The sequence below is a fragment of the Pithys albifrons genome, chromosome 27 (assembly GCF_047495875.1).
Source record: "Pithys albifrons albifrons isolate INPA30051 chromosome 27, PitAlb_v1, whole genome shotgun sequence".
In the NCBI taxonomy this organism is placed as follows: Eukaryota; Metazoa; Chordata; class Aves; order Passeriformes; family Thamnophilidae; genus Pithys; species Pithys albifrons.
In genome coordinates this window covers 2,380,837-2,403,496 of record NC_092484.1, presented here as the reverse complement: position 1 = coordinate 2,403,496, position 22,660 = coordinate 2,380,837, and the positions used below count along the sequence as shown (strand labels likewise).

Here is a 22,660-nt window from a genome sequence, read left to right as displayed (position 1 = left end):
AGCATCCCTGAATTCTGTGGGAATTGCATCCCTGAGGAGGTGAGTGAGCCGTGCTGTGTCTCCTGCAGGTGACAGTGATGCATTCCATGCAGGCAGGATACCTGGAGAAGGCCCAGAAATACACAGACAAAGCCCTCATGCAGCTGGAGAAGCTGAAAAGTAAGGAAAGGGTTGGGATTCTCCTGGGGCTCCCAAATCCCACTGTTTGCTGGGGATTGAAGCCAAACCCTGGGGGCAACCTGGGCCTGCCCGAGGCAGGACTGAGAGTTTGGCTCTGGGTTAAGGCTGGGGGGTTGCTTTGAACACAGAAATAACAACAGGAATAGCTTTTATCTCTATTATAATAATTATTATTGATATTATTGGTTTGGGTGGTTGCTTTGAATACAGAAATTACAACAGGAATAGCTTTTATCTCTATTATAATAATTATTATTGATATTATTGGTTTGGGTGGTTGCTTTGAATACAGAAATAGGAACAAAAGCAATAACTTCTCTCTATTATTATTATTATTATTATTATTATTATTATTATTGTTGTTGTTGTTGTTATTGTTATTGATATTGTTTTGAGTTGTTGCTTTGAATACAGAAATAACAATAGGAATAACTTATCATTCTTATAATAATTATTGATAATATTGGTTTGGGTGGTTGCTTTGAATAGAGAAATAATAACAACAGAAATAACTTTAATCACTCTTATAATAATTATTATTGATATTATTGGTTTGGGTGGTTTGAATACAGAAATAACAACAGGAATAACTTTTCTCTCTATTATAATAATTATCATTGATTATATTGGTTTGAGTGGTTTGAACACAGAAATAACAACAGCAGTAACTTTTATCTCTATTATAATAATTATTATTGATATTATTGGTTTGGGTGGTTGCTTTGAATACAGAAATAGTAACAGGAATAACTTTAATCACTATTATAATAATTATAATTGATATTATTGGTTTGGGTGGTTTGAATACAGAAATAACAGCAATAACTTATCACTATTATTATTATTGATATTATTGGTTTGGGTGGTTCCTTTGAATACAGAAATAACAACAGCAATAACTTTTATCTCTTATTATTATTATTGATATTATTGATTTGGGTGGTTGCTTTGAATACAGAAATAGTAACAGGAATAACTTTAATCACTCTTATAATAATTATCATTGATTATATTGGTTTGAGTGGTTTGAACACAGAAATAACAACAGCAATAACTTATCACTATTAAGATTATAATTGATATTATTGGTTTGGGTGGTTTGAATACAGAAATAGTAACAGGAATAACTTTAATCACTATTATAATAATTATAATTGATATTATTGGTTTGGGTGGTTGCTCTGAACACAAAAACTAACCCCTTGTCATTACTATAACATTCTAAACTCCCAGGTTTCTTTGGGGGTTTGCTGTGCCTGGGGGGCTGTGCTGGGAGTCCCAGAGTGCCCCCCTGACTGTGGTGCCTTTCCCCCCGCAGTGCTGGACTGCAGCCCCATCCTGTCCTCCTTCCAGGTGATCCTGCTGGAGCACATCATCATGTGCAGGCTGGTCACAGGGCACAAGGCCACGGCCCTGCAGGAGGTGAGGGGGCATTCCCAGCTGCAAGCCTGGGAATTGCAGCTCCTGGCAATTCCTGGCTGTGGGAATGGCCAGGCTTGGGGAGGGGGGTCAGGACTCCACGACTCAGGAGTGTGGGATTGGCCTCACCTGCAGCATCTTCAGGACATTCGGAGCTGATCTGGGGTGGAGCAGTGGTGGGGTGGCTGTGGGGACACTGCCTGGTGGGGATTGCTGGCACATTCCTGGTGGGGATTGCTGGCACATTCCTGGTGGGGATTGCTGGCACATTCCTGGTGGGGATTGCTGGCACATTCCTGGTGGGGATTGCTGGCACATTCCTGGTGGGAATTGCTGGCACATTCCTGGTGGGAATTGCTGGCACAGTCCTGGTGGGAATTACTGGCACATTCCTGGTGGGAATGACAGGCTGACCCATTCCTGATGGGAATGACAGGCTGACCCATTCCTGGTGGGAATTACTGGCTGACCCATTCCTGGTGGGAATTACTGGCTGGCACAGTCCTGGTGGGAATTACTGGCTGGCACAGTCCTGGTGGGAATTACTGGCTGGCACAGTCCTGGTGGGAATTACTGGCTGGCACAGTCCTGGTGGGAATTACTGGCTGGCACAGTCCTGGTGGGAATTACTGGCACAGTCCTGGTGGGAACTACAGGCTGACAATTCCCCCCCCTCCCCTTTTTCCCAGCCCTCCTTTCCCAGCCCTCCTTTCCCAGCCCTCCTTTCCCAGCCCTCCTTTCCCAGCCCTCCTTTCCCAGCCCTCCTTTCCCAGCCCTCCTTTCCCAGCCCTCCTTTCCCAGCCCTCCTTTCCCAGCCCTCCTTTCCCAGCCCTCCTTTCCCAGCCCTCCTTTCCCAGCCCTCCTTTCCCAGCCCTCCTTTCCCAGCCCTCCTTTCCCAGCCCTCCTTTCCCAGCCCTCCTTTCCCAGCCCTCCTTTCCCAGCCCTCCTTTCCCAGCCCTCCTTTCCCAGCCCTCCTTTCCCAGCCCTCCTTTCCCAGCCCTTTTTCCATCCTGCTCATCCATCCCTTGTTTCCAGGATGTGCTGGATCATCCCAACCTCTCAGCATTCCTGGGAATGTGCTGGGCCTGAAGGGACACTCAGAACCACTCACTGCTTGTGGCTCATAGGACTCATCCCAAGCACATTCCCTGGAATGTTCCATCCCAGTTTTTCTGCAGGATTCCAGGTTGGGAGCCTGTCAGGAGGGATGTGGGATTTGCTTTCCAGGTGGTGGAGGTGCTGGAACAAACCATTCCAAACCAGTTGAGGTGTGGGAGGACTGTGGGGCAGTGGAGGCACTTCCAGCTCCATTTTTCTGGGATCCTGGAGCGAATCCCTGGAATATGGACACACATTTAGGGTGCAGGGAGGGGGATTTAGAGCATCAAGTGGAGAAAAAGCTTTTCCCAAGGTGCTGTTTTGTTTGTCCCAGATCTCCCAGGTGTGCCAGCTGTGCCAACAGTCACCCAGGCTCTTCTCCAACCACGCTGCCCAGCTCCACACCCTCCTGGTGAGTGCCTGGAAGGGCAGATCCTGCTCTCCTGCTCAGCCCTGGCAGCTCCAGGGGATTCCTGGGAAGTGCCAGGATCAGCATTGTGTCCCCTCCTGGTGCTGCTGAGCAGAGGAGTGAAATGAGAGTTATGGAACACTGGGATGGGTTGGGATGGAAGGACCTCCAAGCCCTCCCAGTGCCACCCCTGCCATGGGCAGGGACACCTCCCACTGTCCCAGGTGGCTCCACCCTGGCCTGGGACACTCCCAGGGGTGGCACATCCATGGAATAACCTGGGCCAGGGCCTGCCCACCCTCCCAGCCAGGAATTCCTTCCCAATATCCCAGCTATCCCAGCCCTCTGTCCATGGGAAGCCATTCCCTGTGTCCTGTCCCTCCCTCCCTTGTCCCAGATCCCTCTCCAGCTCTCCTGGAGGCCCTTCAGGCTCTGAAAGGGGCTCTGAGGTCTCCCTGGAGCTTCCCTTGTCCAGCCTGGCCTTGGACACTCCCAGGGCTGGAGCAGCCACAGCTTCTCTGGGATTCCTTTCCCTCCCAGCCAGGAATTCCTTCCCAATATCCCATCTGTCATTTTGAAGCCATTCCCTGTGTCCTGTCCCTCCATCCCTTGTCCCAAGTTCTTCTCCAGCTCTCCTGGAGCCCCTTCAGGCTCTGAAAGGGGCTCTGAGGTTTCCCTGGAGCTTCCCTTGTCCAACCTGGCCTTGGACACTCCCAGGCCTGGAGCTTCTCTGGGATTCCTTTCCCTCCCAGCCAGGAATTCCTTCCCAATATCCCATCTGTCATTTTGAAGCCATTCCCTGTGTCCTGTCCCTCCATCCCTTGTCCCAAGTCCTTCTCCAGCTCTCCTGGAGCCCCTTTAGGTTGGTCCCATCTTCACACCATCCTCTCACCATGTTCATGGAATCAGAGAATCCCAGACTGGGTTGGGATGGAAGGACCTCCAAGCCCACCCAGTGCCAGCCCTGCCCTGGGCAGGGACACCTCCCACTGTCCCAGGTTGTTCCAGCCTGGCCTTGGACACTCCCAGGGATGGGGAATCCTCTGGGAATTCCATTCCAGCCCCTTCCCACCCTCCCAGGGTTTGGAATTCCTTCCCAATATCCCATCAGTCCATGGGAAGCCATTCCCTATGTCCTGTCCCTCCATCCCTTGTCCCCAGTCCCTCTCCAGCTCTCCTGGAGCCCCTTCAGGCTCTGGAAGGGGCTCTGAGATCTCCCTGGAGCTTCCCTTCTCCAGCTGAACATTCCCAGCCCTTGGAGCATCTCCATGGCTCCCTCTGGCCATTCCCACACTTTCCCCCTTCCCTCCCAGTGCCCATCCAGGGGCACTTTGCCCATTTTTTTCCCAGGAAATCCAATTTTTCACCTCCCACTATCCCAGGGTGGCTCCAACCTGGCTTTGGATATTCCCAGGGATGGAGAATCCTCTGGGAATTCTATTCCAGCCCCTTCCCACCCTCCCAGGGAGGGTTTTGTGTCGCAGGGTAAATACAGGAGGTTCCAACTGTGCCTGGTTTGTTGTGGGAATTATGGAAGAGGAAATGAGTTTATGGAGGAAATTTGGAATATTCTGGGACATTTAAGAAGGTTCCCTTAGAGAAATAAAGATTTTTCACATGAACAGGGATTTTTTCAAGAATTCCTTATTTTCCCCAGAGCCAAACAAACCAGTTGGTTGCTTTTCCCTGCCATTATCCCAGGATTTTCTGTGGGTTTTGGGAATGCCTTTCCCTTCATTCCCACCTTGCTGTGCTGCCCATAATAATGAGCTTTTTCTTCTCCTCCAGGGCCTCTACTGCATCTCTGTAAACTGCATGGACAATGCAGAAGCACAATTCACTACAGCACTGAGGGTGAGGCTTTGCTTCCCAACTTCCCTGGGGATATTCCTGGGAATTTTCCTCTTGGAATTGTCTGGGAGCAGGAAACGAACTGTGCTCGTTTCGCTGCATCCTTAATTATTTTTCCTTCCACTTTTGGGGTTAGGGAGGTTTATAACATCCCAATATCAGCCAGAAAATGTAGGATTTTGATGGGATGAGCAGATCCTTGGGAAGAACTGGGAATGTTTTGACTGGTTTTGGTGTTTGTTGTTTTGCAGCTCACGACACACCAGGAGCTTTGGGCATTTATTGTGACCAACTTGGCCAGCGTGTACATCCGGGAGGGCAACAGGCACCAGGAGGTAACTGGGCTCTGCCTGCCCCAAACTCAGCATTTCTGGGGGGAAAAACACCTGCTGGCCTTGGAATTCAGCATTCCTGGGGGAAAAAAACACCTGCTGGCCTTGGAATTCAGCATTCCTGGGGGGAAAAAACACCTGCTGGCCTCGGAGTTCTGCCTTTTTTGGGGACATTTCTGCACTCCGAGCCTTGTGTGGCAGCAGCTCCTTAAGGGGGGTTGTGGGAATTTGGAGAGGAATAAGGTGCAAATTCCTGGATCAGTCCCAGAAATCTGGGTTGGAATGGTCTGGATCAGGTCCAGAATTCTGGGTTGGAATGGTCTGGATCAGAGCCAGAAATCTGGGTTGGAATGGTCTGGATCAGAGCCAGAATTATGGGTTGAAATGGTCTGGATCAGAGCCAGAAATCTGGATTGGAATGGTCTGGATCAGGCCCAGAAATCTGGGTTGGAATGGTCTGGATCAGGCCCAGAAATCTGGGTTGGAATGGTCTGGATCAGAGCCAGAATTATGGGTTGGAATGGTCTGGATCAGGCTGAGAATTCTGGATTGGAATGGACTGGATCAGAGCCAGAAATCTGGATTGGAATGGTCTGGATCAGAGCCAGAAATCTGGGTTGGAATGGTCTGGATCAGAGCCAGAAATCTGGGTTGGAATGGTCTGGATCAGTCCCAGAATTCTGGATTGGAATGGTCTGGATCAGACCAAGAGTTATGGATCAGAATGTTCTGGACCAAACACAGAAATCTGGACCAGAATGTTCTGGATCAGACCCAGAATTATGGATCAAACTCAGAGTTTTGGATCAGAATGTTCTGGATGAGACCCAGAATTATGGATCAGACTCAGTGTTTGTGCTCTGAGGGGGTGTAGTAGTTTTGGCTTTAGTCAGTATAGGTCCCCTTTGAGGCCTGCTAAAACTATAACAGGGGGTAAATTCCAGTGTGTTTGTGATGATTTGCACCTTTTGCTGTGACTTAAACTGGAAAAAAGCCCTTTCTGTCAACCTGTCCTTGTGAGAAATGCTGATTTTTTCCTCTCCTCTTCCCTTTGCAGCTTTACAGCCTGTTGGAAAGGATAAATCCAGACCATAATTTCCCTGTGAGGTGAGAATTCCCCAGAGCAATTCCAAATCCCAAAGCAATTCCAAATCCCAAAGCAACTCCAAAGCCCAGAGCAATTCCAAAGCCCAGAGCAATTCCAAAGCCCAGAGCAATTCCAAAGCCCAGAGCAATTCCAAAGCCCAGAGCAATTCCAAAGCCCAGAGCAATTCCAAAGCCCAGAGCAATTCCAAAGCCCAAAGCAATTCCAAAGCCCAAAGCAATTCCAAATCCCAAAGCAGAGGCTTTGGAACAGGTTCTAAAGAAGGAACAAAACCCTCAACTTGTTTCAAGTTCTGACTTTAAACACAATAACAGCGAGATTGGCAGTTGGATTTTGGGGGGGATTCCTGGAATTCTGTGTGTGATTCCCAACCTTTCCCTGAGATCCCACGTGTGTTCCCTCCACAGCTCCCACTGTCTCCGAGCAGCAGCTTTTTACATCCGAGGGCTCTTCTCCTTCTTCCAGGGCAGATACAACGAGGCAAAGTGAGTACAGAGGAGGCAAAGGGGGTACAGAGGAGGCAAAGGGGGTACAGAGGAGGCAAAGGGGGTACAGAGGAGGCAAAGGGGGCACAGAGGAGGCAAAGGGGGCACAGAGGAGGCAGAGGGGGGACAGAGGAGGCAGAGGGGGCACAGAGGAGGCAGAGGGGGCACAGAGGAGGCAAAGGGGGCACAGAGGAGGCAGAGGGGGGACAGAGGAGGCAGAGGGGGCACAGAGGAGGCAAAGGGGGTACAGAGGAGGCAAAGGGGGCACAGAGGAGGCAAAGGGGGTACAGAGCAGGCAAAGGGGGTACAGAGCAGGCAAAGGGGGTACAGAGCAGGCAAAGGGGGTACGGAGGAGGCAAAGGGGGTACGGAGGAGGCAAAGGGGGTACGGAGGAGGCAAAGGGGGTACGGAGGAGGCAAAGGGGGTACGGAGGAGGCAAAGGGGGTACGGAGGAGGCAAAGGGGGTACAGAGGAGGCAAAGGGGGTACAGAGGAGGCAAAGGGGGTACAAAGGAGGCAAAGGGGGTACAAAGGAGGCAAAGGAGGTGTAAAGGAGGCAAAGGGGGTACAGAGGAGGCAAAGGGGGTACAGAGGAGGCAAAGGGGGTACAAAGGAGGCAAAGGGAGGGTAAAGGAGGCAAAGGGAGGGTAAAGGAAGCAAAGGGAGGGTAAAGGAGGCAAAGGGAGTACAAAGGAGCAAAGGGAGGATAAAGGAGGCAAAGGGGGTACAGAGGAGGCAAAGGGAATATAAAGGAGGCAAAGGGAGTGTAAAGGAGGTAAAGGGGGTTGAGTGTTGTGTTCAGTTCTGAGCCCCTCAGTTGAGGCAAGAGATTGAGGGGCTGGAGCGGGGCCAGAGAAGAGCAACGAGGCTGGAGAAGGGACTGGAGGTGGCACTGAGTGTCCTCTGAAACACCTCCAGGGACAGAGAATCCACCAGGTCTTGATCCAACCCCACTGGGATCAGCAGCCCAGGGCACGGAGTGCCAGAGTGATCCCAGTGGGGTTGGATCAAGGGTTGGACTTGATGAGCTCAGAGGTCTCTTTCAAGCCAAGTGAGAAGAGAAGAGCAACGAGGCTGGAGAAGGGACTGGAGCACAAGTGCTGTGGGGAGAGGCTGAGGGAGCTGGGGGTGTTGAGCCTGGAGAAGAGGAGGCTCAGAGGTGACCTCAGCACTGTCTGGAACTGCCTGAAGGGAAGTTCTGGCCATGCTCTGGGTGTCACCACCCTGGGGGTGTCACTCAGTGCCATGCTCTGTGTGCCAGGGGCCTGTTGTCTCCCAGGCTGCTCTCCACGACCTGCAGATCTTTCCCACCCTGTGATTCTGGACAAGAAGGATTTTCCCACCCCTTTTTTCCCTCTTTTCCAGACGTTTCCTGCGGGAGACCCTGAAAATGTCCAACGCTGAGGACCTGAACCGGCTCACGGCCTGTTCACTGGTGCTGCTGGGGCACATCTTCTACGTGCTGGGCAACCACAGGGTGAGAACTGGGGCAACTGGGGGACACTGGGGGCAACTGGGGCACATCTTCTACGTGCTGGGCAACCACAGGGTGAGAACTGGGGCAACTGGGGCACATCTTCTACATGCTGGGCAACCACAGGGTGAGAACTGGGGCAACTGGGGCAACTGGGGCACATCTTCTACGTGCTGGGCAACCACAGGGTGAGAACTGGGGCAACTGGGGGCAACTGGGGCACATCTTCTACGTGCTGGGCAACCACAGGGTGACAACTGTGGCACATCTTGTACGTGCTGGGCAACCAGTGGGTGAGAACTGGGGCAACTGGGGGCAACTGGGGCACATCTTCTATGTGCTGGGCAACCACAGAGTGAGAACTGGGGCAACTGGGGGCAACTGGGGCACATCTTCTACATGCTGGGCAACCACAGGGTGAGAACTGGGGCAACTGGGGGCAACTGGGGCACATCTTCTACGTGCTGGGCAACCACAAGGTGAGAACTGGGGCAACTGGGGGCGACTGGGGCACATATTCTACGTGCTGGGCAACCACAGGGTGAGAACTGGGGCAACTGGGGGCAACTGGGGCACATCTTCTACGTGCTGGGCAACCACAGAGTGAGAACTGGGGCAACTGGGGGACACTGGGGGCAACTGGGGCACATCTTCTACGTGCTGGGCAACCACAGGGTGAGAACTGGGGCAACTGGGGGCAACTGGGGCAACTGGGGCACATCTTCTACGTGCTGGGCAACCACAGGGTGAGAACTGGGGCAACTGGGGGCAACTGGAGCAACTGGGGGACACTGGGGGCAACTGGGGCACATCTTCTACGTGCTGGGCAACCACAGGGTGAGAACTGGGGCAACTGGGGGCAAATTCCGATGTGGAGAAAATTCCAACTGGGAGAAAATTCCAACATGGATTAAAATTCCGACGTGGAGAAAATTCCGACGAGGGGAAAAATCCAACATGGATTAAAATTCAACATGGAGAAAATTCCAACATGCAGAAAATTCTGAAGTGAAGAAAATTCCGACTGGGAGAAAATTCCAACCTGGATTAAAATCCAACGTGGAAAAAATTCCGACGTGGAAAAAATTCCGACGTGGAAAAAATTCCAACGTGGAAAAAATTCCAACGTGGAGAAAAATCCAACGTGGATTAAAATTCCAACATGGAGAAAATTCCAACATGGATTAAAATTCCGACATGGAGAAAATTCCAATGTGGAGAAAATTCCAATGTGCATTAAAATCCAACCTGGAGAAAATTCCAACATGGATTAAAATCCAACAGGGAGAAAATTCCGACGTGGAGAAAATTCCAACATGGAGAAAAATCCAACATGGATTAAAATCCAACATGTAGAAAATTCCAACATGGAGAAAAATCCAACATGGATTAAAATCCAACATGGAGAAAAATCCAACATGGATTAAAATCCAACATGGAGAAAATTCCAACATGGATTAAAATCCAACATGGAGAAAATTCCAACATGGATTAAAATCCAACATGGAAAAAATTCCGACACGGAGAAAATTCCAACACGGAGAAAAATCCAACGTGGATTAAAATCCAACCTGGAGAAAATTCCAACATGGATTAAAATCCAACCTGGAGAAAATTCCGACGTGGAGAAAATTCCAACATGGAGAAAAATCCAACATGGAGAAAAATCCAACATGGAGAAAAATCCAACATGGATTAAAATCCAACACGGAGAAAATTCCAACACGGATTAAAATCCCGACACGGAGAAAATTCCGACACGGAGAAAGTTCCGACACGGAGAAAATTCCGACACGGAGAAAATTCCGACACGGAGAAAATTCCGACACGGAGAAAATTCCGACACGGAGAAAATTCCGACACGGAGAAAATTCCGACACGGAGAAAATTCCGACACGGAGAAAATTCCGACACGGAGAAAATTCCGACACGGAGAAAATTCCGACACGGAGAAAATTCCGACACGGAGAAAATTCCGACACGGAGAAAATTCCGACACGGAGAAAATTCCGACACGGAGAAAATTCCGACACGGAGAAAATTCCGACACGGAGAAAATTCCGACACGGAGAAAATTCCAACATGGATTAAAATCCATCATGGAAAAAATTCCAACCTGGAGAAAATTCCAACGTGGAGAAAATTCCAGCAGCTTCAGGCTGAGCTCGGGTGTCCCACAGGCCCTTCCAGCTGGCACAGAACACGACACACGTTCCAGCAGAGCAGCTTTTCCCCCCTGGGTGTCAATGGGGGTTTGCAGGGCCTGAAACTTCCCAAATAATTCCCTTTATTTTTCCCTCTGCCCTTTCCCAGGAGAGCAACAACATGGTGGTCCCAGCCATGCAGTTGGCCAGCAAGATCCCAGACATGTCTGTCCAGCTCTGGTCCTCAGCCCTGCTCAGAGGTGAGCGGGGAAAAACGGGATTTCCTGGGATAAAAATGGGCCAAGAGCCCCTGGATGGGCACTGGGAGGGAAGGGGGAAAGTGTGGGAATGGCCAGAGGGTGGAGGAGGCCAAGGAGATGCTCCAAGGGATGGGAATGTTCACCTGGAGAAGCTCCAGGAGACCTCAGAGCCCCTTCCAGAGCCTGAAGGGGCTCCAGGAGAGCTGGAGAAGGATCTGGGACAAGGGATGGAGGGACAGGACACAGGGAATGGCTTCCCATGGATAGAGGGGATATTGGGCAGGAATTCCTGGCTGGGAGGGTGAGGAGGGGCTGGAATGGAATTCCCAGAGGATGTTCCATCCCTGGAAGTATCCAAGGTCAGGCTGGAGCCACCTGGGACAGTGGGAGGTGTCCCTGCCCAGGGCAGGGCTGGCACTGGGTGGGCTTGGAGGTCCTTCCAACCCAACCCAGTCTGGGATTCTCTGATTCCATGAACGTGGTGAGAGGATGGTGTGAAGATGGAACCAACCTAAAAGGGCTCCAGGAGAGCTGGAGAAGGACTTGGGACAAGGGATGGAGGGACAGGACACAGGGAATGTCTTCCCATGGACAGAGGGGATATTGGGAAGGAATTCCTGGCTGGGAGGGAAAGAAATCCCAAAGAAGCTGTGGCTGCTCCAGCTCTGGGAGTGTCCAGGGCCAGGCTGGAGAAGAGAAGGTTCCAGGGAAACCTCAGAGCCCCTTCCAGAGCCTGAAGGGGCTCCAGGAGAGCTGGAGAGGGATCCTGGGACAAGGGAGGGAGGGACAGGACACAGGGAATGGCTTCCCATGGACAGAGGGGATATTGGGCAGGAATTCCTGGCTGGGAGGGTGGGGATGGCCTGGGATGGATTTCCCAGAGGATGCTCCATCCCTGGGAGTGTCCAAGGCCAGGCTGGAGCCACCTGGGACAGTGGGAGGTGTCCCTGCCCAGGGCAGGGCTGGCACTGGGTGGGCTTGGAGGTCCTTCCATCCCAGCCCATCCCAGGATTCTACAATTTTGGGGTTTGCTGGAGTTCCCTCCCTGGAATTTCTGTGCTCTTGGGAAGGTGCTGGATGAGGAATAAAAAGCCTCTCCAGGAGATGAAGCATCTCTGCCCTTCCACACTTTGCTTGGAATTTCTGGCTGGAATTGCCAGAAATAAAACCTCATGGGGAACAAGGCACCAGGAGCAGGTCCTGTGGAGGCCAAATTTCTGTGGTTCTCCAAGGATTTCAGGGAGAAAAAGGGAATGTTGGATGCCTGGAATGAGTGTGGTGGCACCAGGAGGGCTGTGCCAGTCCCACCAGGTGGGGCAGGAAAGCAAAGAATCCCAACCCCAAGTGGGGTTTTAGTGCTGTGAGGAGTTTCCTTCCTCCCCTGGTGTTATTTTTAATGCTTGGAAGCCAAACCAGCAGCAAATCCTGCTGGAAAATTGAAGGATTTGGGTTCTTTGGGAGGTTTTTGGTGTGAAACAACCTGACTTTGGGGTTGAAGTGACTCAGCCACCCAACACAGGGATCGTTTGGGATAAGGGAGCTGCTCCCAAGGGAGCTGCTCCCTCAGGATTGGGGTGCCAGCTGATCTCCCTGGTGCCTTCCAGACCTCAACAAGGCCTGTGGGAATGCCATGGATGCCCATGAGGCAGCTCAGATGCACCAGAACTTCTCCCAGCAGCTGCTGCAGGACCACATCGAGGCCTGCAGCCTCCCTGAGCACAACCTGATCACGGTGGGTGAGACCCCCTGCCCTCCCTCCCTCTGCTCCTGCTGAGCCCAGTCCCTGCAGATCCCCCAGATCAGCCCCAGCCCCGCTGCCAAACCAGAGCTGAGAGCACCAAAAGGGACACAGGGAGGCCTTGGCTTCTTCCAGGTGTTTTCTTGCCACTCCAGAGCTTCTGGTTGTGTTTTAAGTGGCCTCGTGGTTTGAGTGACAACAACTGTTGCTTTTGAGGCAAACTTGAACATTCCCGGGTTTGATTTGAGGGTTTAGGCCATCCAGTCTGCCTTCTCCTTCCCTCCTTCCCTCCTTGCTTCCCTCCTTGCTTCCCTCCCTGCTTCCCTCCCTGCTTCCCTCCCTGCTTCCCTCCCTGCTTCCCTCCCTGCTTCCCTCCCTGCTTCCCTCCCTGCTTCCCTCCCTCCATCCCTTCCCTCCATCCCTTCCCTCCATCCCTTCCCTCCATCCCTTCCCTCCATCCCTTCCCTCCATCCCTTCCCTCCATCCCTTCCCTCCATCCCTTCCCTCCATCCCTTCCCTCCATCCCTTCCCTCCATCCCTTCCCTCCATCCCTTCCCTCCATCCCTTCCCTCCATCCCTTCCCTCCATCCCTTCCCTCCATCCCTTCCCTCCATCCCTTCCCTCCATCCCTTCCCTCCATCCCTTCCCTCCATCCCTTCCCTCCATCCCTTCCCTCCATCCCTTCCCTCCATCCCTTCCCTCCATCCCTTCCCTCCCTCCCTTCCCTCCCTCCCTTCCCTCCCTCCCTTCCCTCCCTCCCTTCCCTCCCTTCCCTCCCTTCCCTCCCTTCCCTCCCTTCCCTCCCTTCCCTCCCTTCCCTCCCTCCCCTCCCTCCCCTCCCTTCCCTCCCTCCCCTCCCTCCCTCCTTTCCCTTCCCTCCCTCCCTTCCCTCCCTCCCTCCACTCCCTCCCTGCCCCACCCTCAGTGATCCCTTCCCTTCCTTTCCCACAATCTCTGCTGGATTAATAACCCGGAGTGGGACAAGGATTGGGAGCTGAACCCTCCCCGTGCCCCCCTTGGGCAGCTTTGCCTGAGGTGAGAGGGAGCTCAGGAGTGAATGAGCCCCAGAGCCTCTGGCACACCCAGGGGGGGCCCTGCCTTGGGCCAGTCCTTCTTTCCCATCTTTAGGGATCAGATTTTTCCCTGTGAGAGCAGGAATTGCATCCCTGGGATTGGGATGGGTGTGTGGAGGGACCTCCCAAGAAACCCCATCCAAGGGATGTGTAAAACCAGCTCAAACCTGCCCTGGGGTGAAATCTGGGACCTCCTGGAGGGGCAGGGAAGGGTGTGGGTGGCCCCTCCTGCCTTTCCCTAGGGAAGATTTCCTGGAATTCTGATGGAATTTGCTCTCTTGCAGTGGACAGATGGACCTCCCCCTGTGCAGTTCCAGGCCCAGAACGGCCCCACCACCAGCCTGGCCAGCCTGCTGTGAAACTGTAACTATCAGGACACAACTCCATGAAAAACAGAGAAAAAAAAAGCCAAAAAAAAGGAAAAAAAACCACAAAACAAAACAAAATCCATGCAAACCCTTTTCTTCAGTGAAAAGGCAGCAAATTCCTCTGGTAGTGAGGCCTTGTAGGAAAGAGGTGGCAGAAGGACAAGGAACTTTGTGGGCAGAGCAGTTGGAGCTGTTCTTCCATGTGTGGATGAATTTCCAGGTGTGTGCAGAGACCTGGTTTAATCTGCTGAAAATTGAGGGTTATGGACTCCTGGGCTCGACCTTGTTGAGATTCCTCCTTGTTCCAAACTCCCAGGAAGTGAAGAGGATTCCCTGTTTGAATCCCACTTGTATTCCCTCAGCCTGATCCTGGGCTGAGAGAGGTTCCTGCCCCCTCCTGGAATCCTGATGGGATTGTGGAGTGCCCTGAAATTCCCAGTGTGGTTGTTCCTGAGGTGGAACCTCCCTGGGTTTGTGCAGGGTGGGAAAGCAGGAGCTGGGACAGGGTTTGGTGTCCTGGGGAGTCACCAGAGGGGACAAAAAGCCACCACTCTGTCCTTGGGAGGTTCTTCCTTCCCTGTTCCTGGCCCAGAGCCACAACCACAGCTCTCTCCATGGCTTTGGGGCTGCAGGAATCTTCCTCTCCTCCTGTTTGATCCTTTCCTGGTCCAAACCACTGGGAAAAAACAGCCTTTTTTTGCATCTTTGCTGCAGGAATGTTCCTCTCCTCCTGTCTGATCCTTTCCTGGTCCAAACCATTTGGAAAAAACAGCCTTTTTTTGCATCTTTGCTGCAGGAATCTTCCTCTCCTCCTGTTTGATCCTTTCCTGGTCCAAACCACTGGGAAAAAACAGCCTTTTTTTGCATCTTTGCTGCAGCCTGGCAATGAAGGCACCTGTGCCTTAAGGATTCACAAAGTCAGACTTAAACCAGGGGGTTAAACCCACACCCAGGATAAGCCACAGGCTTAGCATAAAACTAATCCTGCCCTGGGCAAAAATGTCACTTTTCCAGCTTAGTTTTCCTGTTCCAGCTCAGGTTTTTTTTGGAACAGGACACAGGGAATGGGGAGTTGGGAATCCCAGGAAGCAGCAACAGGTTCTGGGAGGCTCCTGGGGTTAAATAAAAGTGTTTTCTTTTAGCTCTGAATCTTTAACTCCCATTCAAAGGATGTGATTCTGTCCCAGAGAGGAGCCCTGACCCCTCCTCAAGCCTTGTCTTGACTCACAGCTGGGTTGGAAAGGACCTTAAAATCCTCTTCATTTCAACCCCCAGGGCTCACTTTTGCTCTCCAGTTCTCATCCCCTCCCTCTCAGCAGCTCACTGGGGGGTTTGTTGCAATCCAAACCCTTCAGGTTTTACCTCTGAAGGGCATTGAAGGGCCAAGGTTTTAAAACCAGGATTTTGTGGCTCCTGTTTCATTCAGGATTTTATGCCTTGTTAAATCTCCAAAGGGGAGAACATGGCCCTGCTCTCACCACAGGGAGGGAATCTTGGCCCTGGGATTGCAAAGAAAACCCTCAGAGCTGTTGAAACTCAAAAAATAGGGAATCAATCTGGGAGACAGGAGGTCCCAATCCAGGCAGGATCCACCTCCTGGAGGGCTCTGAATCCCATGGGAGCTGCCAGTGGATTCCCACCAGCTCAGCACCCACCATGAGCTTGGATTTTGGTCAGGAATGATCCCACCTTGGGAATATTTGATATTTCCCTTCCATGGGAAGCAGAATCTTTGGATTTTTTTCCCCCCCTCTGTAAGTCACTGAGTTGCAACAACTCAGTTTTTAAGCCCCCAGATGCTTTTCCTTGCCCATTTCCTTGGCAGTGCCCTGAGCTCCTGGATGAGGAGCAGCTGGAAAAGTTATCCTTTAAATCCAGGCATTCCCTCTGTTTGTCTTCCCTTCAATGTGAGGCTGTTTGGAACTGGATCCCTCCAGCTCAGAATATTCTGGATTTACAGACCCATCTCAAAAGAAGTTGCTTTTCATTCCAGAAACAGATTCCCAAGAATGGGTTGGGTTGGAAGGACCTGAAGGATCATCCAATTCCACCTCCCACCATCCCAGTTTGCTCCATCCTGACCTTGGACATTCCCAAAGGATGGGGCAGCCAGGAGGGAAAATTTGGGCAAAAAAAAAAAAAATGCTGTAAAAAAAGCAAGATTGGAAAACTCCCCAAATTTTCCAGAGCTGTGGTTTGGGCTGAGCTTTGGCAAAGTTGGGATGGACATTCCCAACCTCCTGGTGCTGCTCAGTGGACCCTCCAAGCTGGACTGAGACAATTCCCAGTGTGGCTTCTCCTTGTCCTTTGGCTGCTTTGGGGTTCAGGCTGTGCAAGGGAAGGAAGGACTGGGGGGAAAAAGCTGATCCTGCCCCAGCTGGGCCCATCCTGAGCCCCACCAAGCCCTTCCCTCGTGCCAGACTCGGCTCCAGAGGCCTCTCCCACCCCCCCAGGATTCCAAGCCCTGTGTAAATTTGCTGATTTTCTATCTCTGCAGCCCCGTGTACATCAGTGACAATGTACAGAAGCTTTTTAAGGACACTTGTATATTAAATTATTTAATAGTTTTTTGCTTTTCAGTACCTTTTGTATCGGGACAGAGCTGAAAACAAGAACTCACCTGAAGCTCCTTTTCCAAGTGTGTAAAAGTTGAACAGCAAAAACCACAAGTTTACAAAATATTTTTTTTTTTGTTAAATTACTTGGGTCTGTTTAACTTGATTTGAACAAATTTCTAAACCCCTTTTCTCCTCCAATCATTTAACTCTCTCTCTCTCCAAACAACCCTTGAAGTCTTTTATGAGCTTCTAAAAAAAAAAAAAATAACAAAAAAAGAATTTTATTCTTCTAAAGATGTAATTTAGAGAAATGTACAGGTTTGGGTTTGGGTTTTTCTTTTTTTTCCTTCTGGTATTTTTAAAGGAGTAGCAACAACTTTAACCCAGAAACATCTTTAATCCCTGGTTGTAGATAGTGTAAAAACTGATATATGTGTATAGAGCCTGGAGATGTCTTTGCCTCTTGTCTCCCATTCCCTGCAGGAATTCCAAGGCCCAACCACACAGGGGGTCAAACCAACCCCCCAGCACTGACCTGACCCCCCTCCCAGCAACAAAAATTGGCTGAGAATTCCAATTTATCACGACCTGGAGCTGCCTGAGCTCCCCCTGTCCCTTCCCTGCTCCCCTTCCCTCCCTTTTCCCAAATTCTCCAGCAAACAGGAGGGGGGTGGGAGGAGCTGGGGGGGTCTCAGGGCTCCCTCTGAGCCCTTTCCAGGAGCTCCAGCTGAGGCTGAGCCCCCTCCTGTGTGTTCCTGGTCTATTTAATTGTCCCCTGAGTGTCCCCAACGTCCTGTCACTCTGTCCAAGGTGGTGTTTGAGTGTTTGTAGGTCCTGTAAATACAATAACCCCTGGAATGAGTCGGGCCAGGCCTTGTCCCTCTGGCCCTTCTCGTTTTCTATATTAGAAGAATTTTTAAATAAAGTTAAATTTTACTTCTTCTACCAGTTTGTAGAATTAATTCCTTCACTTGATCCTGCTGGGCCCAAAACACCTGTGAGTGTAACCACAGCCTGGATTTCCTGCTTGGAAATGCTCCCCTGGGATGGGAGGATGTGGCTGGAACCTCCTCTGGAGCTTCTGGAACCTCCTCTGGAGCTGCTGGAACATCCTCGAGCTTCTTGAACCTCCTCTGGAGCTGCTGGAACCTCCTCTGGAGCTGCTGGAACCTCCTCTGGAGCTGCTGGAACATCCTCGAGCTTCTGGAACCTCCTCTGGAGCTGCTGGAACCTCCTCTGGAGCTTCTGAAACCTCCTCTGGAGCTGCTGGAGCCTCCTTTCTGGAGCTTCTGGAACCTCCTTCTGGAGCTGCTGGAACCTCCTTCTGGAGCTGCTGGAACCTCCCCTGGAGCTGCTGGAACCTCCTCTGGAGCTGCTGGAACATCCTCGAGCTTCTGGAACCTCCTCTGGAGCTGCTGGAACCTCCTCTGGAGCTTCTGAAACCTCCTCTGGAGCTTCTGGAACCTCCTTTCTGGAGCTTCTGGAACCTCCTTTCTGGAGCTTCTGGAACCTCCTTCTGGAGCTGCTGGAACCTCCTCCTGGAGCTGCTGGAACCTCCTTCTGGAGCTTCTGGAACCTCCTTCTGGAGCAGCTGGAACCGCCTCTGGAGCTGCTGGAACCTCATCGAGCTTCTGGAACCGCCTCTGGAGCTTCTGGAACCTCTGGAGCATCTGGAACCTCCGCTGGAGCATCTGGAACCTCCTTCTGGAGCTGCTGGAACCTCCTTCTGGAGCTGCTGGAACCTCATCGAGCTTCTGGAACCTCCTCTGGAGCTTCTGGAACCGCTGGAGCATCTGGAACCTCCTTCTGGAGCTGCTGGAACCTCCTTCTGGAGCTGCTGGAACCTCCTGTGGAGCTGCTGGAACCTCCTTCTGGAGCTGGAACCTCCCCTGGAGCTACTGGAACCTGCTCTGGAGCTTCTGGAACCTCCTCTGGAGCTTCTGGAACCTCCTCTGGAGCATCTGGAACCTCTGGAGCTGCTGGAACCTCCTCTGGAGCTGCGGGAACCTCCTCTGGAACCTCCTCTGGAGCTGCTGGAACCTCCTCTGGAGCTGCTGGAACCTCCTCTGGAGCTGCTGGAACCTCTGGAGCTGCCGGAACCTCCTCTGGAGCATCTGGAACCTCTGGAGCTGCTGGAACCTCCTCTGGAGCTGCTGGAACCCACCAGGGCTTTGGGATAACAAAGGACTTTGTGGATTCATCAAATCCCCTGGAATTGTTGGGAGTTTTGGTCCAGGACTCAACTATTTTTCCCTGCAGCTTGATGGATCAGGTTTTGTGGGAAATTCATTCCTTTTTGTGTCTTTTATCCCAGGATTTTCAGGGAATTCTTTTTTTTTTTTTTTTTTTTACATTTGGAGCTTTAAGTTTCCAAAAAACCAGAAGGAAACTGCTGAGTTAATCTGGAAATAAAATGTGGAGGAAACCAAAGGCTGAAGATTTCACTGCAGGATGTCCCTTCCCAAAAACATCCCCTGGAATTTCATCCAGAAATGAAAATTCCAACCCAAATGGCAACTCCAGACTGGACAGCACTGACTGGGAATCTGCATTTCTTAAGGAAAACCAGAGCTGGTTGTCACCTCCTGCTCTTCATCCTCCCCTCTGGAATTCCTTCAGCTCCTGGACCTGTGGGAATCACCCAAAAGTGCAGAAATTTGGTCCTGTTGATCCAGAGCCACATCCAGAGTCGATTTTCCTTTTTCCTGTGGCTGGAAAGGCCAAATTGAGATCCAAACCTGAAGGTTCTTCTGCCAAGTTCCCAACTGATCCCACTTGGATTGAAGCCCTGAAGGGAAAGGAGCTCATCCCATCAACCACAAGGGAAAAAGGGAAGGAATTTGGGCCTCCTTTTCCCTGAGTTTTTGGGAATCAAACCCATCTCAAGCTCTGCTGGTGCCACAGCAAGGGAAGGGTCTGGGTGTGGGTTTGGGGATGATTCTTCCCAAGGATCTTTCCTGGTTAATCCTGAGCTTTGGAATGGCCTGAGGTGGAGCTGGGGGGGGTTGGGAGAAGTCCCTGAGTTGGTCCAAAATTGTCTGTGCAAAGGTGGGAGGAAGGTGCTTTTTAACAGGAAAACTCAGGAATCCTGGAATGGTTTGGGTGGGAAGGGACCTGGAATGGTTTGGGTGGAATCCTGGAATGGTTTGAGTGGAATCCTGGAATGGTTTGGGTGGAATCCTGGAGTGGTTTGGGTGGGAATGGACCTGGAATGGTTTGGGTGGAATTCTGGAATGGTTTAGGTGGAATCCTGGAATGGTTTGGGTGGAATCCTGGGATGGTTTGGGTGGGTTTAGGTGGAATCCTGGAATGGTTTGGGTGGAATCCTGGAATGGTTTGGGTGGAATCCTGGGATGGTTTGGGTGGAATCCTGGAATGGTTTGGGTGGAATCCTGGAATGGTTTGGGTGGAATCCTGGAATGGTTTGGGTGGAATCCTGGAATGGTTTGAATGGGTTTAGGTGGAATCCTGGAATGGTTTGGGTGGGAAGGGACCTGGAATGGTTTTGGTGGAATCCTGGAATGGTTTGGGTGGGAAGGGACCTGGAATGGTTTGGGTGGAATCCTGGACTGGTTTGGGTGGGAAGGGACCTGAAGGACCACCCAGTGCCACCCCATCCATGGGCAGGGACACCTCCCACTATCCAGGTTGGTCCAGCCTGGCCTTGGACACTTCCAGGGATGGGGAATCCACAACTTCTCTGGGAATTCCATCCCAGCCCCTCCCCACCCTCCCAGCCAAGAATTCCTTCCCAACCCCACCTATCCCTGCCCTCTGTCCATGGGAAGCCATTCCCTGTGTCCAGGCCCTTGTTCCCTCTTCCTGAGGATGTTGAACACAAAGTTCTTCCCAGATTGTGACTCTTTAATGTACAAGGTGGAAAAACTGAAGTTTGCTGGAACTTCCCTGCCCATGGAGGGACAAGGATTGGAATTCTGGATCTGACCTCTGGTTCTTTCCTTGCAAGAGCCTCGATTTGGTGCCTCCCCTGCCTTAGAAAAGTGGGAAACATTCGGGCACCTCCCAAGGAGGCTGAAAACGCCGCTGAGCCGGGCCAGGCTGGGGCTCCCACCGCGGGTTTGTGTTAACCCAACAGTTCGGGGAGGCTCCTGAGCAAAGTTCAGGGATTGGTTCCTTTGTTCCCGTCTCTGAGCGGGGATTTGACCGGGGGGGGAGGGAGGGTTCGGCTCCCCGAGGGTTAAATCCCTGCGGGAACGAGCCCCGAACCGGCACCGGGGGGCGAGCGGGGACCGGGATCGGCTCCTGGCACCGGGACGGGCACCGGGCCCTGTGCGGGGACCGGGATCTGCCCCTGGCACCGGGACCGGGACCGAGCCCTGTGCGGGAACCGGGATCGGCTCCTACCCCTGGCACCGGCACCGAGCCCTGTGCGGGAACCGGGATCGGCTCCTGGCACCGGGACCGGCACCGAGCCCTGGGCGGGGACCGGGATCGGCTCCTACCCCTGGCACCGGGACCGGGATCTGCCCCCGGGACCGGCACTGGCACCTCCTGCGGGTCCGAGCCCTTCACCTGCCCCGGGCACCGGTACCAGCCGGAGCTGCCCCGGGACCGATCCCTCCTTATCCCCGGGACCGACCCCGAGGTACCGGCCCCGGCCCCTGCAGCGGGTCCGGGATCTGCCCCCGGTACCGGCCCCGGCCCCTCCAGCAGGACTGAGCGCTGCTCCTGCCCCCGGTACCGGTACCGGCCCCTCCAGCGGGTCTGAGCGCTGCTCCTGCCCCCGGTACCGGCCCCAGCCCCTCCTGCGGGACCAGGATCTGCCCCTGCCCCGGTACCGACCCCGGCCGGAGCTGCTGCGTGTCCCTATCCCGCAGGACCGGCCCCTCCGCGCCGCTTCCTCCTCCCGTCCCCTCCCCTCTATCTGCGGCCCCAGCGCGGCCTGCGCGGCCGGATAAGGCCGGGCCGGGGCTGCGGCCCCTCCTGAGGGCAGCGCAGAACCTCGGCCGGCCCCGGTAGCAGCAGAGCCCGGCGGGAGGAGGAGCCGCTCCTGGCCCGGCCCCGGGAAGGTCTCGGCGCGGGGAGGAGGAGAAGGAGGAGGAGGAGGAGCCGCTCCCGGCCCGGCCCGGCCCCGGGAGGAGGAGGAAGAGGAGGAGCCGGACCCGGCCTCGGGAAGGCCCCGGTGGGAGGAGGAGGAGGGGGACGAAGAGGGAGAGGAGCCGGCCCCGGCCCCGGCGGGAGAAGGAGGAGCCGCTCCCGACCCGCCTCAGCCCCGGCGGGAGGGGGAGCAGGAGGAGCCGCTCCCGGCCCGGCCCCGGGAAGACCCCGGGGGGAGAAGGAGGAGGAGGAGCCGGGCCCGGCCCCGGGAAGGCCCCGGCGGGAGGAGAAGGAGGAGCCGCTCCCGACCTGGCCCCGGGAAGACCCCGGGGGGGAGAAGGAGGAGGAGGAGCCGGGCCCGGCCCCGGGAAGGCCCCGGCGGGAGGAGAAGGTGGAGCCGCTCCCGGCCCGACCCGCCTCAGCCCCCGGCGGGGGGAGAAGGAGGAGCCGCTCCCGGTCCGGCTCCGCCGCGCGTGTGACCGGGACGCTCCCGACCCGCGCGGGACACGCCCCCTCCCCACATGCCGCGCCCCCATTGGCTCCCGTTCCCCGCCAGGTCAGCGCCGCGCAGCTCCCATTGGTCACTCAGCCAGTCAATCAAACAGGCCACGCCTTTTCCCCACCACAGCGGGGCGCCGGGGGCGGGGCTTCAGGGGTGTCAATCAAAAAGAGACCCCGCCTCTTTCCCATCACGGCTTACTACGGGGGCGGGGCCAAGGCGGGCTCTGCCTGCTGATTGGCCGCGGCGCGGGCAGGCCGTGTTCCCATTGGACGGCTCAGCTGTCAGTAACGAGTTTAAAGCTGGTTAAACCCCACCCCCCTAACGGGGGCGTGGCCTGTCCGAAGGGGGCGTGGCCCGGGCGTGAGGGTGTCCCAAATCTGCCTGGCAACGGGGGGGGGTCCCGGGGGCGGGGGGGGCAATGGGGGGGGGCGAGGGGGGTAATGGGGGGGGGCGAGGGGGGCAAATGGGGAGGGGAAGGGGCGGGAGGGGATGGGGGGAGGGTAAAGGGGGGGGTGGGGGAGGGTAAAGGGGGGGGGCGGGTCCCCCTGCGCGCGCAGCCCCCCCCGCCCCCCCCCTCCTGTCAGTGGCCACCTGAGGGAGCCGCCTC

General features: G+C 53.7%; 1 protein-coding gene across 2 annotated transcripts in view; it reads left to right on the top strand.

Moving 5' to 3' along the window:
- Positions 1 to 17,438, top strand: part of MAU2 (MAU2 sister chromatid cohesion factor) — a 30,060-nt gene extending 12,622 nt beyond the window's left edge. The window contains exons 9-20 of one of the 2 annotated variants that reach the window (XR_011699769.1): positions 69 to 159; positions 1,499 to 1,602; positions 3,032 to 3,109; positions 4,895 to 4,960; positions 5,209 to 5,292; positions 6,347 to 6,396; positions 6,802 to 6,879; positions 8,244 to 8,355; positions 10,666 to 10,756; positions 12,361 to 12,488; positions 13,852 to 14,378; positions 14,501 to 17,438. Coding sequence is in view for 1 of the 2 variants with exons in the window: in XM_071578390.1 (XP_071434491.1) it covers positions 69 to 159; positions 1,499 to 1,602; positions 3,032 to 3,109; positions 4,895 to 4,960; positions 5,209 to 5,292; positions 6,347 to 6,396; positions 6,802 to 6,879; positions 8,244 to 8,355; positions 10,666 to 10,756; positions 12,361 to 12,488; positions 13,852 to 13,926 (957 nt within the window). In the remaining variant the exon portion in view is untranslated. Of the gene's footprint in view, positions 1 to 68; positions 160 to 1,498; positions 1,603 to 3,031; positions 3,110 to 4,894; positions 4,961 to 5,208; positions 5,293 to 6,346; positions 6,397 to 6,801; positions 6,880 to 8,243; positions 8,356 to 10,665; positions 10,757 to 12,360; positions 12,489 to 13,851 lie in introns of both variants that reach the window. The other variant, XM_071578390.1, reaches the window with a different exon arrangement.
- Positions 17,439 to 22,660: the final 5,222 nt, after the last annotated feature.